This window comes from Oncorhynchus mykiss, chromosome 9 (genome assembly GCF_057628025.1).
Source record: "Oncorhynchus mykiss isolate SJ-2025 chromosome 9, ASM5762802v1, whole genome shotgun sequence".
NCBI classification, from domain to species: Eukaryota; Metazoa; Chordata; class Actinopteri; order Salmoniformes; family Salmonidae; genus Oncorhynchus; species Oncorhynchus mykiss.
The window spans coordinates 56459596-56479819 of record NC_143030.1 but is presented as its reverse complement, the minus strand read 5'-3'; the positions used below and the strand labels follow the sequence as shown (position 1 = coordinate 56479819).

At 43.4% G+C, this 20224-nt stretch overlaps 1 protein-coding gene across 21 annotated transcripts in view; it reads left to right on the top strand.

Annotated features, from left to right (window-relative positions):
• The window catches only part of casz1 (castor zinc finger 1), a 260657-nt gene that overhangs the window by 184309 nt on the left and 56124 nt on the right, over window positions 1–20224 (top strand). For 6 of the 21 annotated variants that reach the window (XM_090184574.1, XM_090184579.1, XM_090184565.1 and 3 more), the window contains exon 1: window positions 17616–18011. The exons of the other annotated variants lie outside the window; for them this stretch is intronic. In XM_090184574.1, coding sequence (XP_090040700.1) covers window positions 17921–18011 — 91 coding nt within the window. In that variant the 5' untranslated portion in view covers window positions 17616–17920. Of the gene's footprint in view, window positions 1–17615; window positions 18012–20224 lie in introns of those variants that run through there. 21 annotated transcript variants of the gene reach the window in all.

The window sequence follows — 20224 nt, the reverse complement described above, 5'->3', positions numbered from 1 at the left end:
AGTGGTTAGTGCAGACATGGAAATAGTGTGGGGTAAACCCCTGTATTGTATCTCTACTTGGGCCAGGCAGGACAACGGGTCCTTTTACGAGGAGCCAGCCAGTGGTCACTTGCGGGGATTGTTTTACAACGATTAAGCGTTGAGAGAGTGTCACGTACCATTAAGGGGTGAAACGCTACAAATCTAAGTTCCTCCGTTTTCCAAGGTGTTCCTTTCTCACCCTCTACTTTTCAAAGGACGAGATGGGGAAACTGTAAGGTGATCTTATCCCTTAGTCAGACAATAGGAGACCACATCAAAGCCAATTAGAGTTGTTGTGGTTTTACACAGGCCCTACAGTATATACAGTATTCATGTTTACAGGAAACCATAACACGCTCAGTAGGAGAACGGTCAGCAGCACTGCGTGTGTAGGCCTATGGGAGTGTTTTGCATGGCGGGCCAGCTATTGGTTTAAGTGTTGGTACTCTTTAGTAGTAGTGAAATACATCAGTGAGTGCATACACACACCCCACTCAAATCCACCATCACCGTCTCGGGACCTAGTTAAACGGCTAGGGGGTGGGTCCATGGTCAGTCAGCGCACAACACTGTATCTCTGTATCTGCATGTCCTTAATTCTTGATGATGTGCAGGCCTTGGGCAGTGTGTGTGATGGAGAGGGAGAACGCCCGCCTTCCGAGTTGAAATTATCGTGCGGGCCAGGGCCTCTAAAATGAAAAAAGATAAAAATCACGTTGTGTCCCCAGCAGCAGCTGACGAGCTCTGGCGCTACCACTGAGCCGAGGTGACACTACGGTGACACCCAGCCACAAAGAGGGGCCAGATGTATAGGCCACAATGTGTCACTGGGTAATCGGCAGCTTTTCTACTGCCCGGTAAAGTAATAGCTAATCTCATGCCGAGGAACTAGTTAGCATGCGTTGACATTTACCTATTGGCTTGCTTCAGTCAAGCTTGGCAATTCTGGTCATCTTTCATAAACTCATGGAATATACAATGTACTTAGATAGATGCCTTTTAAGGGGAGGGCAGTGAAAACTCTCTGTTAACCTGGATGCATTGCACCTATTTGCACACCTGAACTCCTTTTAGATGCGGAACATCTTAAGTGAGGGATCAAATCATTTTATGCTACTTTTCTCCTTTTAAAAAAAAAAGAGAGAGAGAGAGAGTGGGAGAGAGAGAGAGAGACTAAAAAAAACAATCTCATCAAGCAGGAGGCCGTTTGCTTAGCAAGAGCTGACAGTCTTTGTGTATGTAAATGAAGAATTTAGACTAATGGAGTTGAACCATTTCTAATTTTGTGATGGCAAGAGGATTTTGATTGAAAGTAATTAAGCAAGCTAGCTGTAAAATTAATTAAAGCAAAAGGAGGGGGGGGGGGACTTTTATTGGATTGGATAGCGATATAGCTGCTGTCAGGCAGGGGGACAAATGGGGGTGACCTGGATTCTCTGCCCTCCCTCCTCCCACACAAGACTTTTATGTCACTTTAATCTCCTGAGAGCGGCTGGTGTGCATTTGTTCGAAATAATCAAGGAAATATGGTCAGAAATTGTCAGCTTTCAGATCTAATTTACCTGACAGCCTCGCAAGTGAGTGGGTGTGTGTGCGTGTGTGCGCGCGCATGGCAGATCTTCCTCTTGTTTTTACCCCTCTCAGCTCTCTGGAAAATGCGTTTGACAGTCTTGAAACGTCTTGGTTTGTTGTCGGGGAAGAAAAGGAGGCAAGGCACTTGGTGGGGTTAACATGGACGTTTCAATGAAGCAAATTCATCCCAGCTTAACACCTCTGTCGTTTATACACATGCACACACACACACACACACACACACACACACACACACACACACACACACACACACACACGCATCATTGTTTCAGTGCCATCCTTGCCTCGCAACTCCAAACTTTCCGCTTGGGCTACCTACCATGGTTGCTCTGCTTTCCTTTGAGTTTCCAAGTAGCAAAGGAGCAGTAGATGCATGCTCTGATAAAGCTTGCTACATTCTACTGTAGTTTATATGCTACTTACATATATCATACAATAACCCTACTAATATCCTACGGCATCAATCTGACTGTGCTCTGTGTGAGAGTGATATTAAATAAAAAAGCACCACAGGGCACCTTGGCTTCCAGAGTGGATGAGAGTCACACTTCTTCCTCTCCTGGGTTGGAGATTTTAAGTGGCGTTTGTGACACAGGGCCTGCGCCCCACATGGCACTCTATTCCCTACGTAGCGCACTACTTTTGACCAGAGCCCTATGGGTCCCGGACCAAAAGTAGTGCACTACATAGGGAATAGGGTGCCATTTGGGACGCAGAGGGTCTCGGCATGGTCCTCCACACCCCCTAAAGAGACACTTAATTACAGACTAGCCCAGCCGGTGCTGCTAGGACTCCCCACCCACCGTTACTGCTGCTACCGCTACCACCATGCACCGCTAGAGCCACTCTCCAGGCACAAGGGCCTCTGGGAAGCCGAAATGCCGTAGGGCGACCGGGGGCCCCCCTAACAGGATTAAAACGCCCTCTAAAAATAGGGCCTGAGCGCCTTTCTCCCCCTCTCCACCAGGCTCATCTGCCCTGAGGATCCTTCCTCCACCCCTTCCCCCCTAAAGCTGGCCCCACCCGGATCCCGTTTTATCAATCCATGTAATAAAAGGTGGAACAAAGAGCTTTCTCTCCCCCTTTCTGTAATTAGAAGTGGGGCTCTCCAGAGGACTGACATTCCTTGGGCCCTAAAACATGGTTCCCCCACCTCCCCCTCATCTCGCCACCGCTCATCCATAACACGGCTTGTGCCGATAATGTAAATGCAGTCTGCTAAGGGCTAACCAGCCCTTAGCAGACATTTGCTATAGTGTTATCAGAGTGCTACAAATGAAGGTTACATTTAAAGTGATACATTATTAACCCTAATTGATTACTTATAACACGTATATGTTCACTGTCACCTCCAGTTTCACTCCTTACTGGTGTGTGTGCCAAATCGCTTCTGTCACTGGCCCCCAGTCTAAAACGTTAAGTGTCAACCTATACTGTTAACAAAACCGTCGAAACCACCTGAATTGAGAATATCAGGTATATCCTGGTGTGTATGGCTGTTGAAGTGAGATTGAGAGAGAGACTCGCGAGAGAGAGAGAGAGAGAGAGAGAGAGAGAGAGAGAGAGAGAAAGCCGCATTCACAGCCAGTCACGCTTTAAAGAAAAATGTGTTTTATACAATATGCAAATTTCCGGGTCTTTAAGTGACAGGTTGATATGTGATTAAAGGACAATTAGAGTGCTGGAAATAAGCGACGGCAGACGGGTCAAGTGCTGAGCTGCCGAGCTAAAAGGTAGCAGACTATTGAGGAAAAACATTCATGGGGGACGCTAGGAACAGGACCCAAAACAAATTAGATGCAAGAAAATGGTTAGCATAGTCTGCCAATAAACCCAGAGAAAGAGGGAGGGGGAGAAAGGGAGAGAGAAATGGAGAGAGGAAGATCGAAGTCCATTCGGGTCCATATACCATATGAAAGTGATGCGTCAATTTTACTTCCGTATTCCTCGTTGGCTAAGAATGCATCATCAAAGTCATAAAAATGTGGTCATTTAATATATACGCTCAGTGGCCAGTTTATTAGGGAAACCCATCTAGTAACAGGTCGGACCCTCTTTGCCTCCAGAACAGACTGAATTCTTTGGGGAATAGATTCTACAAGGTGTGGCATTCAAACCTTGTTCAATTGATATCAAGGGACCTAATGTGTGCCAGGAAGACATTCCCCACACAATTACTCCACCGCCACCAGCCTGTACCGTTGACACCAGGCAGGATGGGGCCATGGCCTGCTCACACCAAATCCTGACTCTGCCATCAGCATGACTCAACAGGAACCGGGATTTGTCGGACCAGACAAATGTTTTTCCACTCCTCAATTGTCCAGTGTTTGTGAGCGCGTACCCACTGGAGCCGCTTCTTCTTATTTTTAGATGATAGGAGTGGAACCCGGTGTGGTTGTCTGCTGCAATAGCCCATCCGTGGCAAGCACTGACTAGTTGTAAGTTCCGAGATGCCATTCTGGACACCACTGTTGTACTGGGCCATTATTTGCCTGTTTGTGGCCCGCTGTTAGCTTGCACAATTCTTGACATTCTCCTTCGACCCCTCTCATCAACAAGCTGTTTTCACTCACAGGACTGCCGCTGACTGGATGTTTTTTATTTGTCGCACCATTCTCGGTAAACCCTACACAATGTCGTGCGTGAAAAGCCCAAGGAGGCCGGCCATTTCGGGGAGATACTGGAACCGCCGCGCTTGGCACCAACGATCATACCACGCTCAAAGTCGTTTACAGTTTAAGTCGGAAGTTTACATACACTTACATAACCTGTTTTAATGACTCCACAAATCCACAAACCCGAAAAGTTTGGCCCAAATTAAACAATTTAAAGGCAATGCTAACAAATACTAATTGAGTGTATGTAAACTTCTGACCCACTGGGAATGTGATGAAAGAAATAAAAGCAGAAATAAATCATTCTCTCCACTATTATTCTGACATCCTAACTGACCTAAGACGACATTTTTACTAGGATTAAATGTCAGGAATTGTGAATAACTGAGTTTAAATGTATTTGGCTAAGGTGTATGTAAACTTCCTACTAAATTGTTTAACTTGGGTCAAACGTTTCGGGTAGCCTTCCACAAGCTTCCCACAATAAGTGACAGAGCTGGTGTAACTGAGTCAGGTTTGTAGGCCTCCTTGCTCGCACAGGCTTTTTCAGTTCTGCTCACAATTTTTCTATGGGATTGAGGTCAGGGCTTTGTGATGGCCACTCCAATACCTTGATTTTGTTGTCCTTAAGCCATTTTGACACCACTTTCAAAGTATGTTTGTGGTCATTGTCCATTCGGGAGACCCATTTGCATCCAACTGATGTCTTGAGATGTTGCTTCAATATATCCACATAATTTTCTTGCCTCATGATGCCTTCTATTTTGTGAAGTGCATCAGTCCCTCCTGCAACAAAGCACCCCCACAACATGATGCTGCCACCCCCGTGCTTCACGGTAAGGATGGTGTTCTTTGGCTCGCAAGCCTCCCTCTTTTTCCTCCAAACATAACGATGGGCATTATGGCCAAACAGTTCTATTTTTGTTTCATCAGACCAGAGGACATTTCTCCAAAAAGTACGATCTTTGTCCCCATGTGCAGTTGCAAACCGTAGTCTGGCTTTTTTATGGCAGTGGCTGGAGCAGTGGCTTCTTCCTTGCTTAGCAGCCTTTCAGGTTATGTCGATATAGGACTTGTTTTACTGTTGATATAGATACTTTTGTACCTGTTTCCTCCAGCATCTTCACATTGTCCTTTGCTGTTGTTCTGGGATTGATTTGCACTTTTCGCACCAAAGTATGTTAATCTCTAGGAGACAGAATGCGTCTCCTTCCTGAGCAGTATGATAGCTGCGTGGTCCCATGGTGTTTATACTTGCGTACTATTGTTTGTACAGATGAACGTGGTACCTTCAGGTGTTTGGAAATTGCTCCCAAGGATGAACCGAACATGTGGAGGTCTACAATTGTTTTTCTGAGGCTTTGGCTGATTTATTTTGATTTTCCCATGATGTCAAGCAAAGAGGCACTGAGTTTGAAGGTAGGCCTTGAAATACATCCACAGGTACACCTCCAATTGATGTCAATTAGCCTATCAGAAGCTTCTAAAGCCATTACATCTTTTTCTGGAATTTTCCAAGCTGTTTAAAGACAGTCATCTTAGTGTATGTAAATTTCTGACCCACTAGATTTGTGATACAGTGAATTATAAGTGAAATAATCTGTCTGTAAACAATTGTTGAAAAAATTACTTGTGTCATGCACAAAGTAGATGTCCTAACCGACTTGCCAAAACTATAGTTTGTTAACAAGAAATTTGTGGAGTGGTTGAAAAACAACTTTTAATGAGTCCAACCTAAATGTATGTAAACTCAATTCAACTGTAGTTCAAATTAGATTTTTTAACTTTTTTGTCTTACTTCTTTGTGTCAAATATTTAAATTGAATTCATTGGGTATGAGAAAATCAATACACTAATAGAAATATCATTTTCTATATCTTAAATGACGTGTTTTCATGAATTTGATGATAATGATAATAATCTTGAAGCGTATTCAAAATACCTGGGACATGACCCAGGAAGTAGAGTATGACGTAAGATGAGGTCACTTGCACATCGTATTGCAATACCACGTGCAATACCATGTGATCTATTTGTTTCCAGTGCTTTCACTCGATTTCATTGGGCACATTTTCAACGCTCACTCAGCCTATTCATGACATCACCTTGTCCTAGTACGAGTAATGTCCTTAACCCCTTCATCTGAGGCCAACACGTGGTCCTGACCCAGCCCTGGTTCACTCCACTCCCACTTCTACAACTTAGGGAGGTATTGCTTGTGTCCCAAATGGCACCCTATTCCCTATGTAGTGCACTACTTTTGACCAGCCTGGTTAAAGGTAGTGCACTTCACAGGGATAAGGGTGCCATTTGGGATGGAGCCATGGTCTTGAGGTATTGTCTCTCTCTCACTCTCTGTGCACACGAGCCGAGACATAAAAGGGCTTGCGCCGGTTCTGGCAACAGATGGCCTTGTCCCCATAATCCCCTTTGATGCTGCGGTGGGCAGTTGCTCCTGAACATCTCGTGGAGCCAAATCTCCCCTGCAAACTTGAGCTACTTTTCCTTTAACTGACCCCAATTGTCAAGGAGCTGGCAGCTGTCAGAGTTGGTTAAGTGCGTCTTTGCTGGGAGACTGAAGGCCACAGGTTCCTCTCTCTCTCTCTCTATTGGCGAGCGGCAAGAGAGAGAGGCTTCCTTTTTGTTGTCAGTTGTGTCGGGTACATTCCACGGTTAAGGCCTGACTGCGAAAGCACGTTGACCTGGGGATTCCTACTTAAAGTCCATTTCTCCGTCCCTCTTTTGGAGAGTAAGTGATAGACAGTAGGAAGGTTCCCAGGGTGCAATATTGTGGGCACAGATGGCACGTGTTCAGCTAAGAGGCTTAGATTTCATCAGGGCTAACCTTCATTATTGTCATTTGTAAGAAATCAGAGTTGTTGTTTCTCTAATTCATGTCTTGGTTACTGTAATGTATGGTGTTTCAAGGGACAAACATAATGTTTGGCTATGTATTTTCAACACACATTCTGTGGTTTGAGAATTAAGTAACACAAATGTGGAAAGAGAATATGTGTATGAGTAAAAGGCAATATCCGTAAAGAAATATGTAGGTTTTCTATTTTCGTACCTGTTGTCTCTTTTGTCCTTTTCCAGTATTTCCTGTCCTCTTAGCCATCTAAATGGGTGCTTAAGTTTAGAGAGCTGTCCATTTGCAGCCTATGCTGATGAAATAAGTTTGGTTGCTATAAAGAAAGTGGTTCTCCGATAAAATCCCACGTTAGCAAAGAGCTCACTAATGGAATTTTTAAAAGAATTTAACGAGTTCTCTTAACCTTCCTCTCCACATCTTCACTTAAAAGTAGATTGGCGCTGTCAGGATTCTGTATTCCGTTCTAAACACAGATATTGGAATATTGGGGGACCAGTATGAAAATGTACTAGTGTAAGTCGCTCTGAGTAACAGCATCTGCTAAATTACTGACATATAAATGTAATATACTTGGGTATTTAGGCAGTTATATGGATCGTGAGAAAGAGCAGTCCATTGCTTGATGTGACCTTAGATTTGTATTTTTTTTCAAAGCATTGGAAAAGATACAGGAAACACAGGTCCCTTTTGATTGCAATGCCTGCGTACAGACTTGTCCCTTTGATTCAATAAAAAATCACTCAGCCTTAATGTTTGAGTGTGCTAGCACCATTATCACCTTTAGCTCTTATTAATTCTCCTCTGTAAATAGAATCAGGGATGAACTTTGTCTTAACCCGTGACGTTTGCAATTTCCCTCTCCCCCTTGCTTGAAGCCCGATTCACAGCCTTCTAATCAGTGGACAACTGTTAAACTTCTACTTTGTAAGTAGAGACGATTGATTGTGATCGCGTATTCCGCCATGAAATGCCAGTGTTCGAAAACCAACAGGATGCAAAAATGTGCCCTTGCAGGCTGTACGATTTTGGAAGACTACCTTTCAATCATGTATTGTTTTATCATGTATTGTTGTATTGAACACACAGGGTAATCATCGGTGAAATTTGCTCACGTTTCAGTAGGACTGCCTTCCAAAGTGCACCCTATTCCCTTCATACTTTTGATCAGAGCAAAAGTAAAAAAGGTCCCTGGTCAAAAGTAGTGCACTATATTGGGAATAGGGTGCAATTTGGGACGTAGATTAGGTCTTCTGAGATGCAAATACGTAATAGCTAATGGGATTCTGGGATTTTTTTCTCCCAAGGCGTTATGGGGCTGGCAGCTGAACTTGAACAGGACTCAGCGCATGATGCTGAGTCGTGTGCAGGACTATTTCAAGACTGAAATGCGATTGTTTTAATACTTTAATCCACCTGTCCTTGGCATTCGGGATGTTGCAGAACTCGCCTAATTATTCCAGTGCCCTCTATCCATACTGTGGAATATCATTCAGTAGGGCACCCCCCCCTCCCTCTGAAATGCTTATTATTTCAGGCATTGTAATGAAATAGGGTTTTTTCTTCAGAAAACAGGCACAAGATGATTGTCCTCCTTCAGATAAAATGTAAAAAGTATTGTCTGTTTGCTTCTTTGAGAGTTTCTAACTGTTAATAAACTTAGTTCCCCATTTCTCTACATGAGCCTAATGGAAATGTTAAAAATGCATTCTAACTTAGAAGCCCTGAATTATTCCCAGAGCAAGTGATTAAACATCAAGAATGTGCTCAATCCTCCCAGGTTTCAGCCACGGTAGTATGCAAACACAAATATTTTATTTTCATTAAAAAGCCCTCCTCTCCCCATATCCACCAACTGCCCCACCCTTTCACACAAAACCCCAAATTCACAAAAGTGATTATTTTAATTGTTGCCCAGGAATGGATTTGTCTTGACTGGATGCTAATCTGTCAGGGCCTGGTTGTCAATTGCGAGTCGGGGACACCAGCAGTGATGGCTGCCCAGTGCAGTGATAGCCCCCTAAGGGACAGTTAACCCTCAAATCTCCTTCCTCTCTCCTTTCCTCTCCACACCATCCCAACCCCCTGTCTAGCCCAGCTGCCTGAACCCATGGTGGCACTGAGAGGTGTGGGAGGGGGGCTCGGGTTGGTGGTGTGTGTGTATTGGAGGGGAGGGTTATGAGATCAGGGGGCAGGAGCTTGATAGTAATGCTTGTTGATGGTTTCAGAGATACTTCATTTCAGAAACAGGGGCCTCATTAACTGCAGTCTTCATCAGCCGGCGAGCGGGCACATTAGGGGTCCACAGGAAGTCAGAGTACAGCAGGAGAGTGCATTAGGGAAGCATGGAGAGAGAGAGAGACGCTCTTTTCCCCCCTGCGTTCCTTCCACGTTTCTATATCTTAATGTACCTTTCAGAGGAATTCAAACAAGGGTCAATAATGATGCATTATTCAAGCAGTGTCCCTCCCTTAATTGTGCTTTTTAAAGCCTTGGACATTGACAGCATCATGGTTTACTGCCCAGTACATCTGGGGCACAGATCGGCCGGATGATGGTTCACTTTTTGTGTGTGTGTGTGTGTGTGTTTCAGTGGATACTTGACTCTCGTCATTGTAATTAGCTGGTGCATAGATTGACAGACAGGCAAGTGAGGGGTTAAGAAAGAGGCCCAACTGGACATCTACCCCAGTCGTCTGTCCTGATGACCCCATTTCCGGAGACATTAGTCTCGGAGACCAACCTTAGCACTTTTCACAACAATGGATGTTAGAATGCTCTTCGTTTCAATTGAAATTGCAAATAATATGCTAATATGTATTTGTGTGACATTATATTGTCATATACTACATATGGCATATTAACATGTATTATTTATATGAAACTCTTACATTTATTGTGAAATATTTTGTTAAAGCTGCTGCCTTTGGGGATCCATAATAAGTACAATATAAATACAAAGGTCTGGCTGAGTTCAAAAGCCAAGTCCAAATGCCCAAACTAAAGCAAACAGTGCCTTTTCAAGCAGGAAGTGTTGGGCCCTGATCAGTGCAGTGTGAGCGTATTGCTATTAGAGATCTAGCCAAACGCAGGCTATAGTGTGGGAATGTTTAGTTTGGGACAGAAGCCTGTTATTTTTGCCACATTGATGAGGGGGGAGGACAAACTGCAAGGATAGCAAAAAAGTTCCCAACTTTTATTCAAAGCCGCCATGCAATGTTTTGCATCACACGATACATACCATCCAATCGTATTAGTCTTATTTTAGCTTCAAATGATAAACACATAAACCCTGTTTGTCTGTCATCAGGTGGTAATATTTATATTTATCGGCTTAGGGGAAGCATCGACAAACATGTTACACACCTGCAATTTTACAGTACATGGCTCTGCAGTGTGGTGTCAAGGAGGTGAGCCTGTACAGTACCGTTTTGCCGGGAGACAGAGAGAAACACTGTAATTACTGTCTTGCGATTCATCTAGTCTACTGCATAAAATAGTGTTTATCCAGTCTACTATGTTTCTGTCTTTGGCCGAGGGAGGGAGGGAGGGCCGTGTTTTGCACAATAGACAGCCAGGGCAATCAGGAGAAGAATCGTGACTCCGAAACGTTCAATCTATCTGCTCTCAGTTCGGTTATACGACGCCTGGAAAATGAGCTGCCCCCAACCCCCCCTTTTCCGACACACCCACACACAAATAAACATAAAAGGCTAATTTGTTAGCGCCCTCATTTCGGAGGCCCAAGCAGCGGAATATTGTGGTGGAAAAGTAATGCTTTGTCAAATGTTGACATGTGTACCAAACACAGGGCCCTCAGTGCTAGTGGCAGCCCTGCATTGGGAGAGAGGAGAGGGGTCCAGGCGAGGCACGCTGTCTGTCTGTCTGCCGGCACATGAAGTGAAAATGCTTTGAAATGAGATTAGCCTTCCAACCAACTCAGCCTCCCCTTATGCTACTGTGCATAATTGGAGATGAGTGCGTGTGTGTGTCTGTGTGCAGGGATGAACTGGGACCAGAAATCGGCCAGGGCATTTCTGACACACCAGCCCATTTTTCACCTGAAGGCCCCTTTTGCGTAAAACCCTCAATTTAGACAGGCCCACTGGGCTAAAAATGAACCAGCCCATCTGGCATTCACTAGAATTGCTCTATGACCAGTTCTTCCCTGTCTGTGTGTTAACACGTATGTGCGCGTGTACAACAGACCCATTGAAACGGTGGACATATTTAGTATAAACATTTGAAGTGTGGAAGTTACTCTCGTAGGGTGACAGGTCTCGTAGGGCAGTCATATGACTGAGAACATTTTTTTTATTTTTTTATTGATGTAGTCTCTTTTGGTGAGGGACCATGTCTCTCTCTTCTCATCCATATAGCTCCACCTTTTGTCCTCCTCAATGTCCATAAGGGCCCTCACCACAGTGTCTGTGACATATGTATAGAAAGACCTTTGTAGGCCCCTTCAGAAGCCATACTTCCTGCCACTAAACCTCCACTTACCTTGGTACAGGTCAGGGTGACACTGGACAAGGGGAGGGTAAAGTCCCCCCCCCCCCCCCCTCCAAAAGAATACAAATTGAGAAACAACAAGCAAGGTCCTCCTAATACACGAGCACTGTGCAATATGCTGATGTTTTCTTTTGCACACTGTGTTTGCTAAATTGCCTTTGACTGTGTGCATCGTTAATGAAACTTTATGTCCTTGTAGAGAGGGCAGCAAGTCCGTTCCAGTTAGGACCGGGACCATCTTCCCCTGTCTGGCTTTTGTAAGACATTTTTATTATTTTTTTATACCCGTCCTTATGAATAAATGAAGCACACAAAGCCATTTTTTTCCATATTTGTGTAAATTGCTTTAAAAGCATTTTATCATGTCATAAAAGAGAGCAATTGATCTGCCGAGCTTAGCCCATTGGACAGCTGTGTGTTTTGTTAATGGCCACTTTGCTCCGAGCAGCTTATTAAAACATTTATATATAAATGCTAAAATTGCATAAATTATTTAAGCACAAAGTAAGCATTTTTTTTTGTTTTGGTCAGGTTACGGGTGGCGGGGGGGTATTAGTATGGAGATTTGCTTTACTTTATTATCTCCTGAAATATATTGTAAAATGTCTGCCCAGACACATATAGTGCCTTCAGAAAGTATTCATACCCCTTGACTTTTTCCACATTTTGTTGGGTTACCGCCTGAATTTTTTTATTCATTAAATTGAAATTTATTTTGTCACTGCCCTAAACACAATACCCAATAATGTCAAAGTGGAATTGTGTTTTTCCAAATGAATTAAAAATGAAAAGCTGAAATGTATTGAGTCAATAAGTATTCAACCCCTTTATTAAGGCAAGCCTAAAAAAGTTCAGGAGTAAACATTTGCTTAACAAGTCACATAACAAGTTGCACGGACACAGTCTGTTTGCAATAATAGTGTTTAACATGATTTTTTAGTGACTACCTCATCTTTGTACCCCACACATACAATTATCTGTAAGGTCCCTCAGTCAAGCAGTGAATTTCAAACACAGATTCAACCATAGACCAGGAATGTTTTCCAACGGCTCGAAAAGAAGGACACCTATTGGTAGATGGGTAAAAAAATAAATATTTGGTAGATGGGTAATTTTTTTTATTAAAAAGCAGACATTGAATATCCCTTTGAGCATGGTGAAGTTATTAATTACACTTTGGATGGTGTATCAATACACTCAGTCGCTGCAAGATACAGGCATCCTTCCTAACTCAGTTGCCGGAGAGGAAGGAAACAGCTCAGGGATTTCACCATGAGGTCAATGGTGACTTTAAAACAGAGTTTAATGGCTGTGATAGAAGAAAACTTAGGATGGATCAGCAACATTATAGTTACTCCACAATACCAACCTAATTGACAGAGTGAAAAGAAGGAAGCCAAAAACATGCATCCTGTTTGTAACAAGGCACTTAAGTAGAACTTAAACAAATGTGTTAAAGCAATTAACTTAATTTATACAAAGGGTTATGTTTGGGGCAAATACAACACATTACTGAGTACCATTCTCCATATTTTCAAGCATAGTGGTGGCTGCATCATGTTATGGGTATGCTTGTAATCGTTAAGGACTGGGGAGTTTTTCAGGATAAAAAATACATGGAATGGAGCTAAGCACAGGCAAAATCCTGGAGGAAAACCTGGTTCAGTCTGCTTTCCACCAGACACTGGGAGATTAATTCACCTTTCAGCAGGACAATAACCTAAAACACAATGCCAAATCTACACTGGAGTTGCTTACTAAGAAGACAGTGAATGTTCCTGAGTGGCCAAGTTATAGTTTTGACTTAAATATACTTAAAAATCTATGGCAAAACCTGAAAATGGTTGTCTAGCAATGATCAACAACCAATTTGACAGAGCTTGAAGGATTTTGAAAGTAATTATGGGAAAATGTTGCACAATCCAGGTGTGGAAAGCTGTTAGAGACTTACCTAGAAAGACTCACAGCTGTAATCGCTGCCAAAGGTGCTTCTACAAAGTATTGAGTCAGGGGTGTGAATACTTATATGAATTGAACATTTTTCTATAAAAATACATTTAAAAAAGCAATAATTTCAGATAATACATTTTCACTTTGGAGTATTGTGTTTAGATGGGTGAGAAAACAACAACAATTGAATCCATTTTGAATTCAGGCTGTAACAGAACAAAATGTAGAATAAGTCAAGAGGTAAGAATACGTTCTGAAGGCATTGTATGTGTCCTCCTCAGCACACTCACACATGCAGAGGGAAAAAAGTATATATTTTTTGATGACTTCGTTTCAGCAACCACGGAATGTCACCCATATCCTGGTTGATTGTACTTTCGAGTTTTATGATGTTTTTTCATTGATTTGTTTCCCCGGCGCAGCTGCCGACCTCTATTGAGGGACGAACGTAATCAGCGCTGACGCAAATTAGATGGTTATTCGTTTCGAAAATTGACAGAAAAACAATAAAAAAGATGAAATGCTCCCAAATCAATAGATATAATGAAATTCAAATAATCCGAGAGATGAGGTCTCCATGGCAACTGATAATGTGGAAAAGAAAACAATTTAATAAAGGACAGACACGCTTTGAAAACAGATTGGGGGGATAGCTGTAAAGAGGAGAGAGGAGAGCAGAGGAGAGAGGGAGGGAGGGGGCGAATGGAGAGACGGAGGGAGAGGGGGGATGTTTGTGGCTGTAGTGGTCGGTCCATAGCTTGTTTCCCCTCCCGCGTGTGAAGGATCTGTGTCTGTCCCAAGGACACGGGAATAATTAGAAAAGCTTTCAGGCCAGAAAGTGCAGATTCAGGTTTTAATACACAAAATTATTTCATGGGCAGTGAATCGGAAAACCATTTGTTGGTGACCTTCCTGAGAGCCCCCCCCCCCCCCCCCCCCTCTCAACCCCCGGTACAGGGCAAGATGGAGGCTGCGTGGCAGTGCAGCCTGAGTTATTGCATATTTGTATTTTTATAGTGGCAGGGGGAATGGAGTTGGTGGGGGGGAGTGTGTGTGTGTTTTGGTGGGGTGGGGGCCAGGGGGGGTGGGAAGGTGTCAGATAGAGCTTCACTGAGGTGGGGGCATTGTGTGTGTCTGTGTTTGTGTGTGGCTGTTGGGTCCGGGTTGCTGGCAAGAGGGAGGCAAGGGAGAGACAGAGCATAGGAGAAAGAGAGAGAGAGGGGGAGAAAAGGGGAAGTTGCAGATTTGGCTGTATTTACAGATCAGTTGTCAAAAGAGCCATTTAAGGGGAATGCAACCATCCTTGCATAATGGCAGGAGAGGTGTCTGTTTATTAAAAGGGAAAGACAACGGTAAAACACAGAGAGTCAAACAGGGTTTTTTATTATTGAAGACAGAGCAGCCAGGGAGGGGGTGTCAAGGGAAAGGAGTGGGTGTGGAGGGACTTCATTCTAGTCTATGGAAGGTATGTTTTAGGTGCCTTTTCACTCTGTTCACTTGTTACAGGGAGAATCATGAGATGACTATGGTGGCATTTTATTTATTTGAAAACATTGTTGTTTGGTTGTTGTTGCTTTCTCTATTTAAGCAGGAGGGTTGCAACTTATTTGTCTGTTGCAACCGGTAATTCAAACGCAAACAATGATAAGGATCGATAGTCTCCTGAAAGTACGATAAGGATCAATAGTCTCCTGAAAGTACGATAAGGATCGATAGTCTCCTGAAAGTACGATAAGGATCGATAGCCTACTGAATATACAATAAGGATTGATAGCCTACTGAATGTACAATAAGGATCGATAGTCTCCTGAAAGTACGATAAGGATCGATAGTCTCCTGAAAGTACGATAAGGATCGATAGCCTACTGAAAGTACGATAAGGATCGATAGCCTACTGAATATACAATAAGGATCGATAGTCTCCTGAATGTACAATAAGGATTGATAGCCTACTGAATGTACAATAAGGATCGATAGCCTACTGAAAGTACAATAAGGATCGATAGTCTCCTGAAAGTACGATAAGGATCGATAGCCTACTGAATGTACAATAAGGATTGATAGCCTACTGAATGTACAATAAGGATCGATAGCCTACTGAATGTACAATAAGGATCGATAGTCTCCTGAATGTACAATAAGGATCGATAGCCTACTGAATGTACAATAAGGATCGATAGTCTCCTGAAAGTACGAAAAGGATCGATAGCCTACTGAATGTACAATAAGGATCGATAGTCTCCTGAATGTACAATAAGGATCGATAGCCTACTGAATGTACAATAAGGATCGATAGCCTACTGAAAGTACAGTGTTTCTTTTCTTTTCAAAGTGCCAAACCAAATTCACTCCTATATTACCTTATCAACAAAAGTGTCTCGACCTTCGATCTCTTAGTTTAACATCCGTATCCCATTATTTAACATCCTATTTCTCTAATTGCTCATTGTCAACGTATTGGAGACTCCCTGAAAGGGCGGTGCGCAAGCTTGTCTGTCAAATGTGCTTACCTTCCATTTTTGTGTCATTAAAACCGTTTGTTTGAGTCAAATAAAGGGCGATACACCCTCTGTTTAAACAATGCCAACCGCACGTCGTCCAGGATATCGTATCTTAACAACAGATAATCTTATCCTGTTCCACCCGAGCAATAAAAGAAAAGACGCCTGCATCATAAGGCTTTGGCTGATAATCCCCCCCCCCCCCCCCCCCCCATTATTTGAATGACAGATGAGCTTAATTGGGACCTTTGTATTGCCTCAATACACGCTCGTAAAAATAGTTGAGCAATATTTCATATAAACTTGTAGGATCAGATTCTGTTGTTGTCAGCAACGTCCCTTCCCTTAATGAGAATTGGGCTGAAATCACACTAAAGATATAAACTGCCTGGCACTCATATAGGACATCGTTCGTCTCACATCATATCATTAAGGGCCTTGTTTATGGTTCAATTGCAAGCACGTCGATTAACAATAGCGTGTCTAACTTATCTTTTTAGTTTTAGACTTATGTTAATGGTCAGTTTTAGTCCAGTGCTTGGTGTTGGGAATAGTTCCCAAAAAAGTATCATCATCACAGTTTTTTCTCTTTCTTGAAAACTTGACTGCTGACGTACCATGTTTTGGGATTTTATTAACAGTGGACTAATTAACAAAATACTAAAAGATAGTTTTTTTCTGTGAACTATCGCTTTAATTTGGGCCTAAGATTGTTCATTCCAGACTTTGACTTTCTTGTAGTTTACTTTGTCTCTTGCTTTTCTGTAGCAAAGCAACAGCAGCCCTCATTGTAATGAGTGAGTACTGGGGATTTGGCATTCTCTAGTGGGCCACCTAATATTCTCCCAGTGCTAGAAGTGCCCCACAAGTAAGAGAGAAACTAGAAATTCCCCACTGTAGAATTACAGAGAGCTTTCAGATTTAGCGGGCCTGTGTCAATGAAGGGTGTTTTCTTTTCTGTGTTTTTTTCCTAAATCAATCTCCCGGGGACAAAAAATTGATTGAGACCTGAAACGTGAGACCTGATAGACGTCAACTTTCACTGTAGGGGAGAGGGTGTGTGTGTGTGTGTGTGTGTGTCTGTTTGTGTGTTTGTGTGTGTGTGTGGCACATGTGATCAGTATCAACAACAGCCGTAGCAGCAGTAGTCGCTGTGAGCCTGTGTTTCTGTGTGTGTGTGTGTGTGTGTGTGTGTGTGTGTGTGTGTGCGCGCGCGCGCCTGCCTGCTTCCTCCCTCCTCCGGCTGTTGGCTCTCACTGATACAGTGTAACTCAATCTGTGCCATCACACACACACACACACACACACACACACACACACACACACACACACACACACACACACACACACACACACACACACACACACACACACACACCACTATGGGGGCTGTGCCAGGACTGAGCCGGGCCAAATAGGGCTGAACAGGGCCAGGGAGCAGGCCATGAGTTCACCACCCACTACCCACCTGCCACACACACACACACACACACACACACACACACACACACACACACACACACACACATACTCTGCACGGCACAGGCTCTCATTGTAAGCAGTGACAAGATGACGCTGGTTAAGTGGCTCCTCTCTCTTCCCTGGGCCTGCTTTTCCCACTGTAACTGTGGGGTGGAGAGGGTGGTGAAGGACCCCTACTGGTTAAGTGGGTAAACTCGCACAGCCTTGACATCTGTGCTGAGGGAGGGAGGGGGAGGGGGAGGGGAAGGTGGAGAGGGGAATGAGAGCGAGAGAGAGACAGAGAGAGTGTGAGAGAGGAAGATAGAGAAAGAGAGAGGGGAGTGAGAGAGTACAGCCCATGCAGGCATTGAGCCGGTTGAGGAGAAGGAGGGAAAATGCCTTGCTTTGTGGAGAGAATTCTTCCAGAGCAGGAGGGAGAGGTGAGACATAACACAGAGGGCGGTCTCCTGCCAGGTCTCCTGCCAGGTAAGACACTCTCTCTCTTTCTCTCTCACACACAACACTCTCTCACAGACACTGGGGGTAAAGATACGTTGAGGTACACAGGCTGGTACTGGTGGCTGTCAGTGTGAGGCACTCATGTGTAGTGACGGGAGGGGGGAGGGTGCGTGTGCGCGCGTGCGCGTGTGTGTGTATATTTGTTTTCAAGTTGTAAAGATTCTTAATGTATAAGTTAGACTATGTAAGACCTGTATATTTCACCAACAAAGAGTATTTTCAGAATTGGCCAAAAGTGATTGAAGTTATGGAATGTGACTGGGTTCAAATATTTTTGGGGATAGATGTTTGATGTTTAGTCAGTGTTACCTCTGTATTCCACAGGTGTACTTCTAACTAGATTACACTGTTTAACTTTTTAAAGGATTACATACAGTTTACATAGCCAATGGTTATCATTTACATTCATTAATAATGATAGAATGTTTGCAGTTTTCAGCAACATTCACAGGCTGTTGGGACACAATAACAAAAAAATCTAGAATTTCGCGACAATGTTTGCTGAGCTAAAGTGAGTGACTTGTGCTGTTGGGCTAGATGTATCACTGTGTTTACTGATGTACGGAGGAAAGTTTGTCAGCGGAGGGATTTTCTACAGCTTCGGGTGCAAACAGTGTCTGTGGAGAGGGTGAAGGACTCCTTTCTTTCTGTCCCTGCAGACAAGTATATCCTCCTCTAGTACAATAAAATGTTCCTCTTTTGGTTAAATAAATACTGGGTCTGTGAACCTAAACAGATTTGCATGTGGCCCTCTCGTTCTCCTCTCTCTCTCTCTCTCTCTCTCTCTCTCTCTCTTTCTTTCCTCCTTCTCCCCCTCTCTCTCCCCCTCTCTCTCTGTCGCTTTCTCTCTCTTTCTCTCTTTCCCTCTCTCTCTTTACACACACACTACATGGGCCTGACATCCCTCGACGAGGCCCTCACTCGACGAGGCCCTCAGAAAAGAAACAAGAGACAGAAGTTTGTTGGCTTTTATTTTCCCAATGGTTGTTTATTTGTTTTGATAACAAAGCAAACAGGCTGAAGGTGAAGTCACACTATTTAATTTGTCTTGCGTTACCGTGGCGATGTGGCAACCGTTCTTGCATCCCAGGAGGACTACTATGGTTGCAGCTTGTGTGTGTGTGTGTGTGTGTGTGTGTGTGTGTGTGTGTGTGTGTGTGTGTGTGTGTGTGTGTGTGTGTGTGTGTGTGTGTGTGTGTGTGTGTGAGATTTTACTAAGCAGATATTTCCCCCTCTGTTTTCACTCTGACCCGGTAGGAGGTTGATGACTGAATTGTGGAGTACATGTTAACAGTAACTGGTGAGTTATAGAAATACTTAGGGGAAGTGAGGCCGCACAGACTGGAAGGAAAAGCATAAAGCCTTTTAAGTTAATGCAAAAATACAGCCTTTTAAGTAATAATTGTTGTTACTACTGGTGAGCCAGGGTGGGCTAGAAGTTTGAGGTGAAGTATGTGTGTGAAGACCGATCTCTAAGGCTACTCTATTGAACAGAAGTCTCATTTTGGTCCTTTCTCATTTGACAATTTTACCTAATTTTCACTTTTTAATACCTGTTTCTGAGCAATTTGCTTCAAACTAAAACCATTCCATTTTTGGTGTACCGGTCAACTACAGTGCTACAAAGCTTTTGGATGAACTACTGTCCTGCAACAAGTGTGCTCCTATTGATGTGTAGAAAGCTGCATAGCTACAATCCGTCACAAAACCTGCATGCAATTTCAGAGGAATCAGGCCCTTTCCTCCTTTTGGCTCTTGAATCCCCCAGATATTATCTACTTGGGGAAATATGCTACTATTCAAGTACTGTTTAAAGATTCAGGCCACTTGAATGTGCTCTACAGTTAGATTTTTTATTTTTTTTTATTCTTCCTTTTGTGGAGTAAGGAAAAGTGCTTACCTAGGAAGAGGGATGTCTTTTATTTTTTCAAGCCACCTTTTAGACTGAGTGAAATGTTTCCCCCAGTTCACTCACGGACAACTTTATTTCTTACCAGGGATTTAACACTCACTCAGTCCCCCCATAAATACAGCGTCCCTCGGCTCTTAGCTAACCATAACTCATCCCGCTAACTCTCTGGCTAACTAAACTCAAATAGCAGAGCGGAGCTTGTTTGTATTTTTCTGTCTGTCTCCCCCTCTCTCTCTCTCTCTCTCTCTCTCTCTCTCTCTCTCTCTCT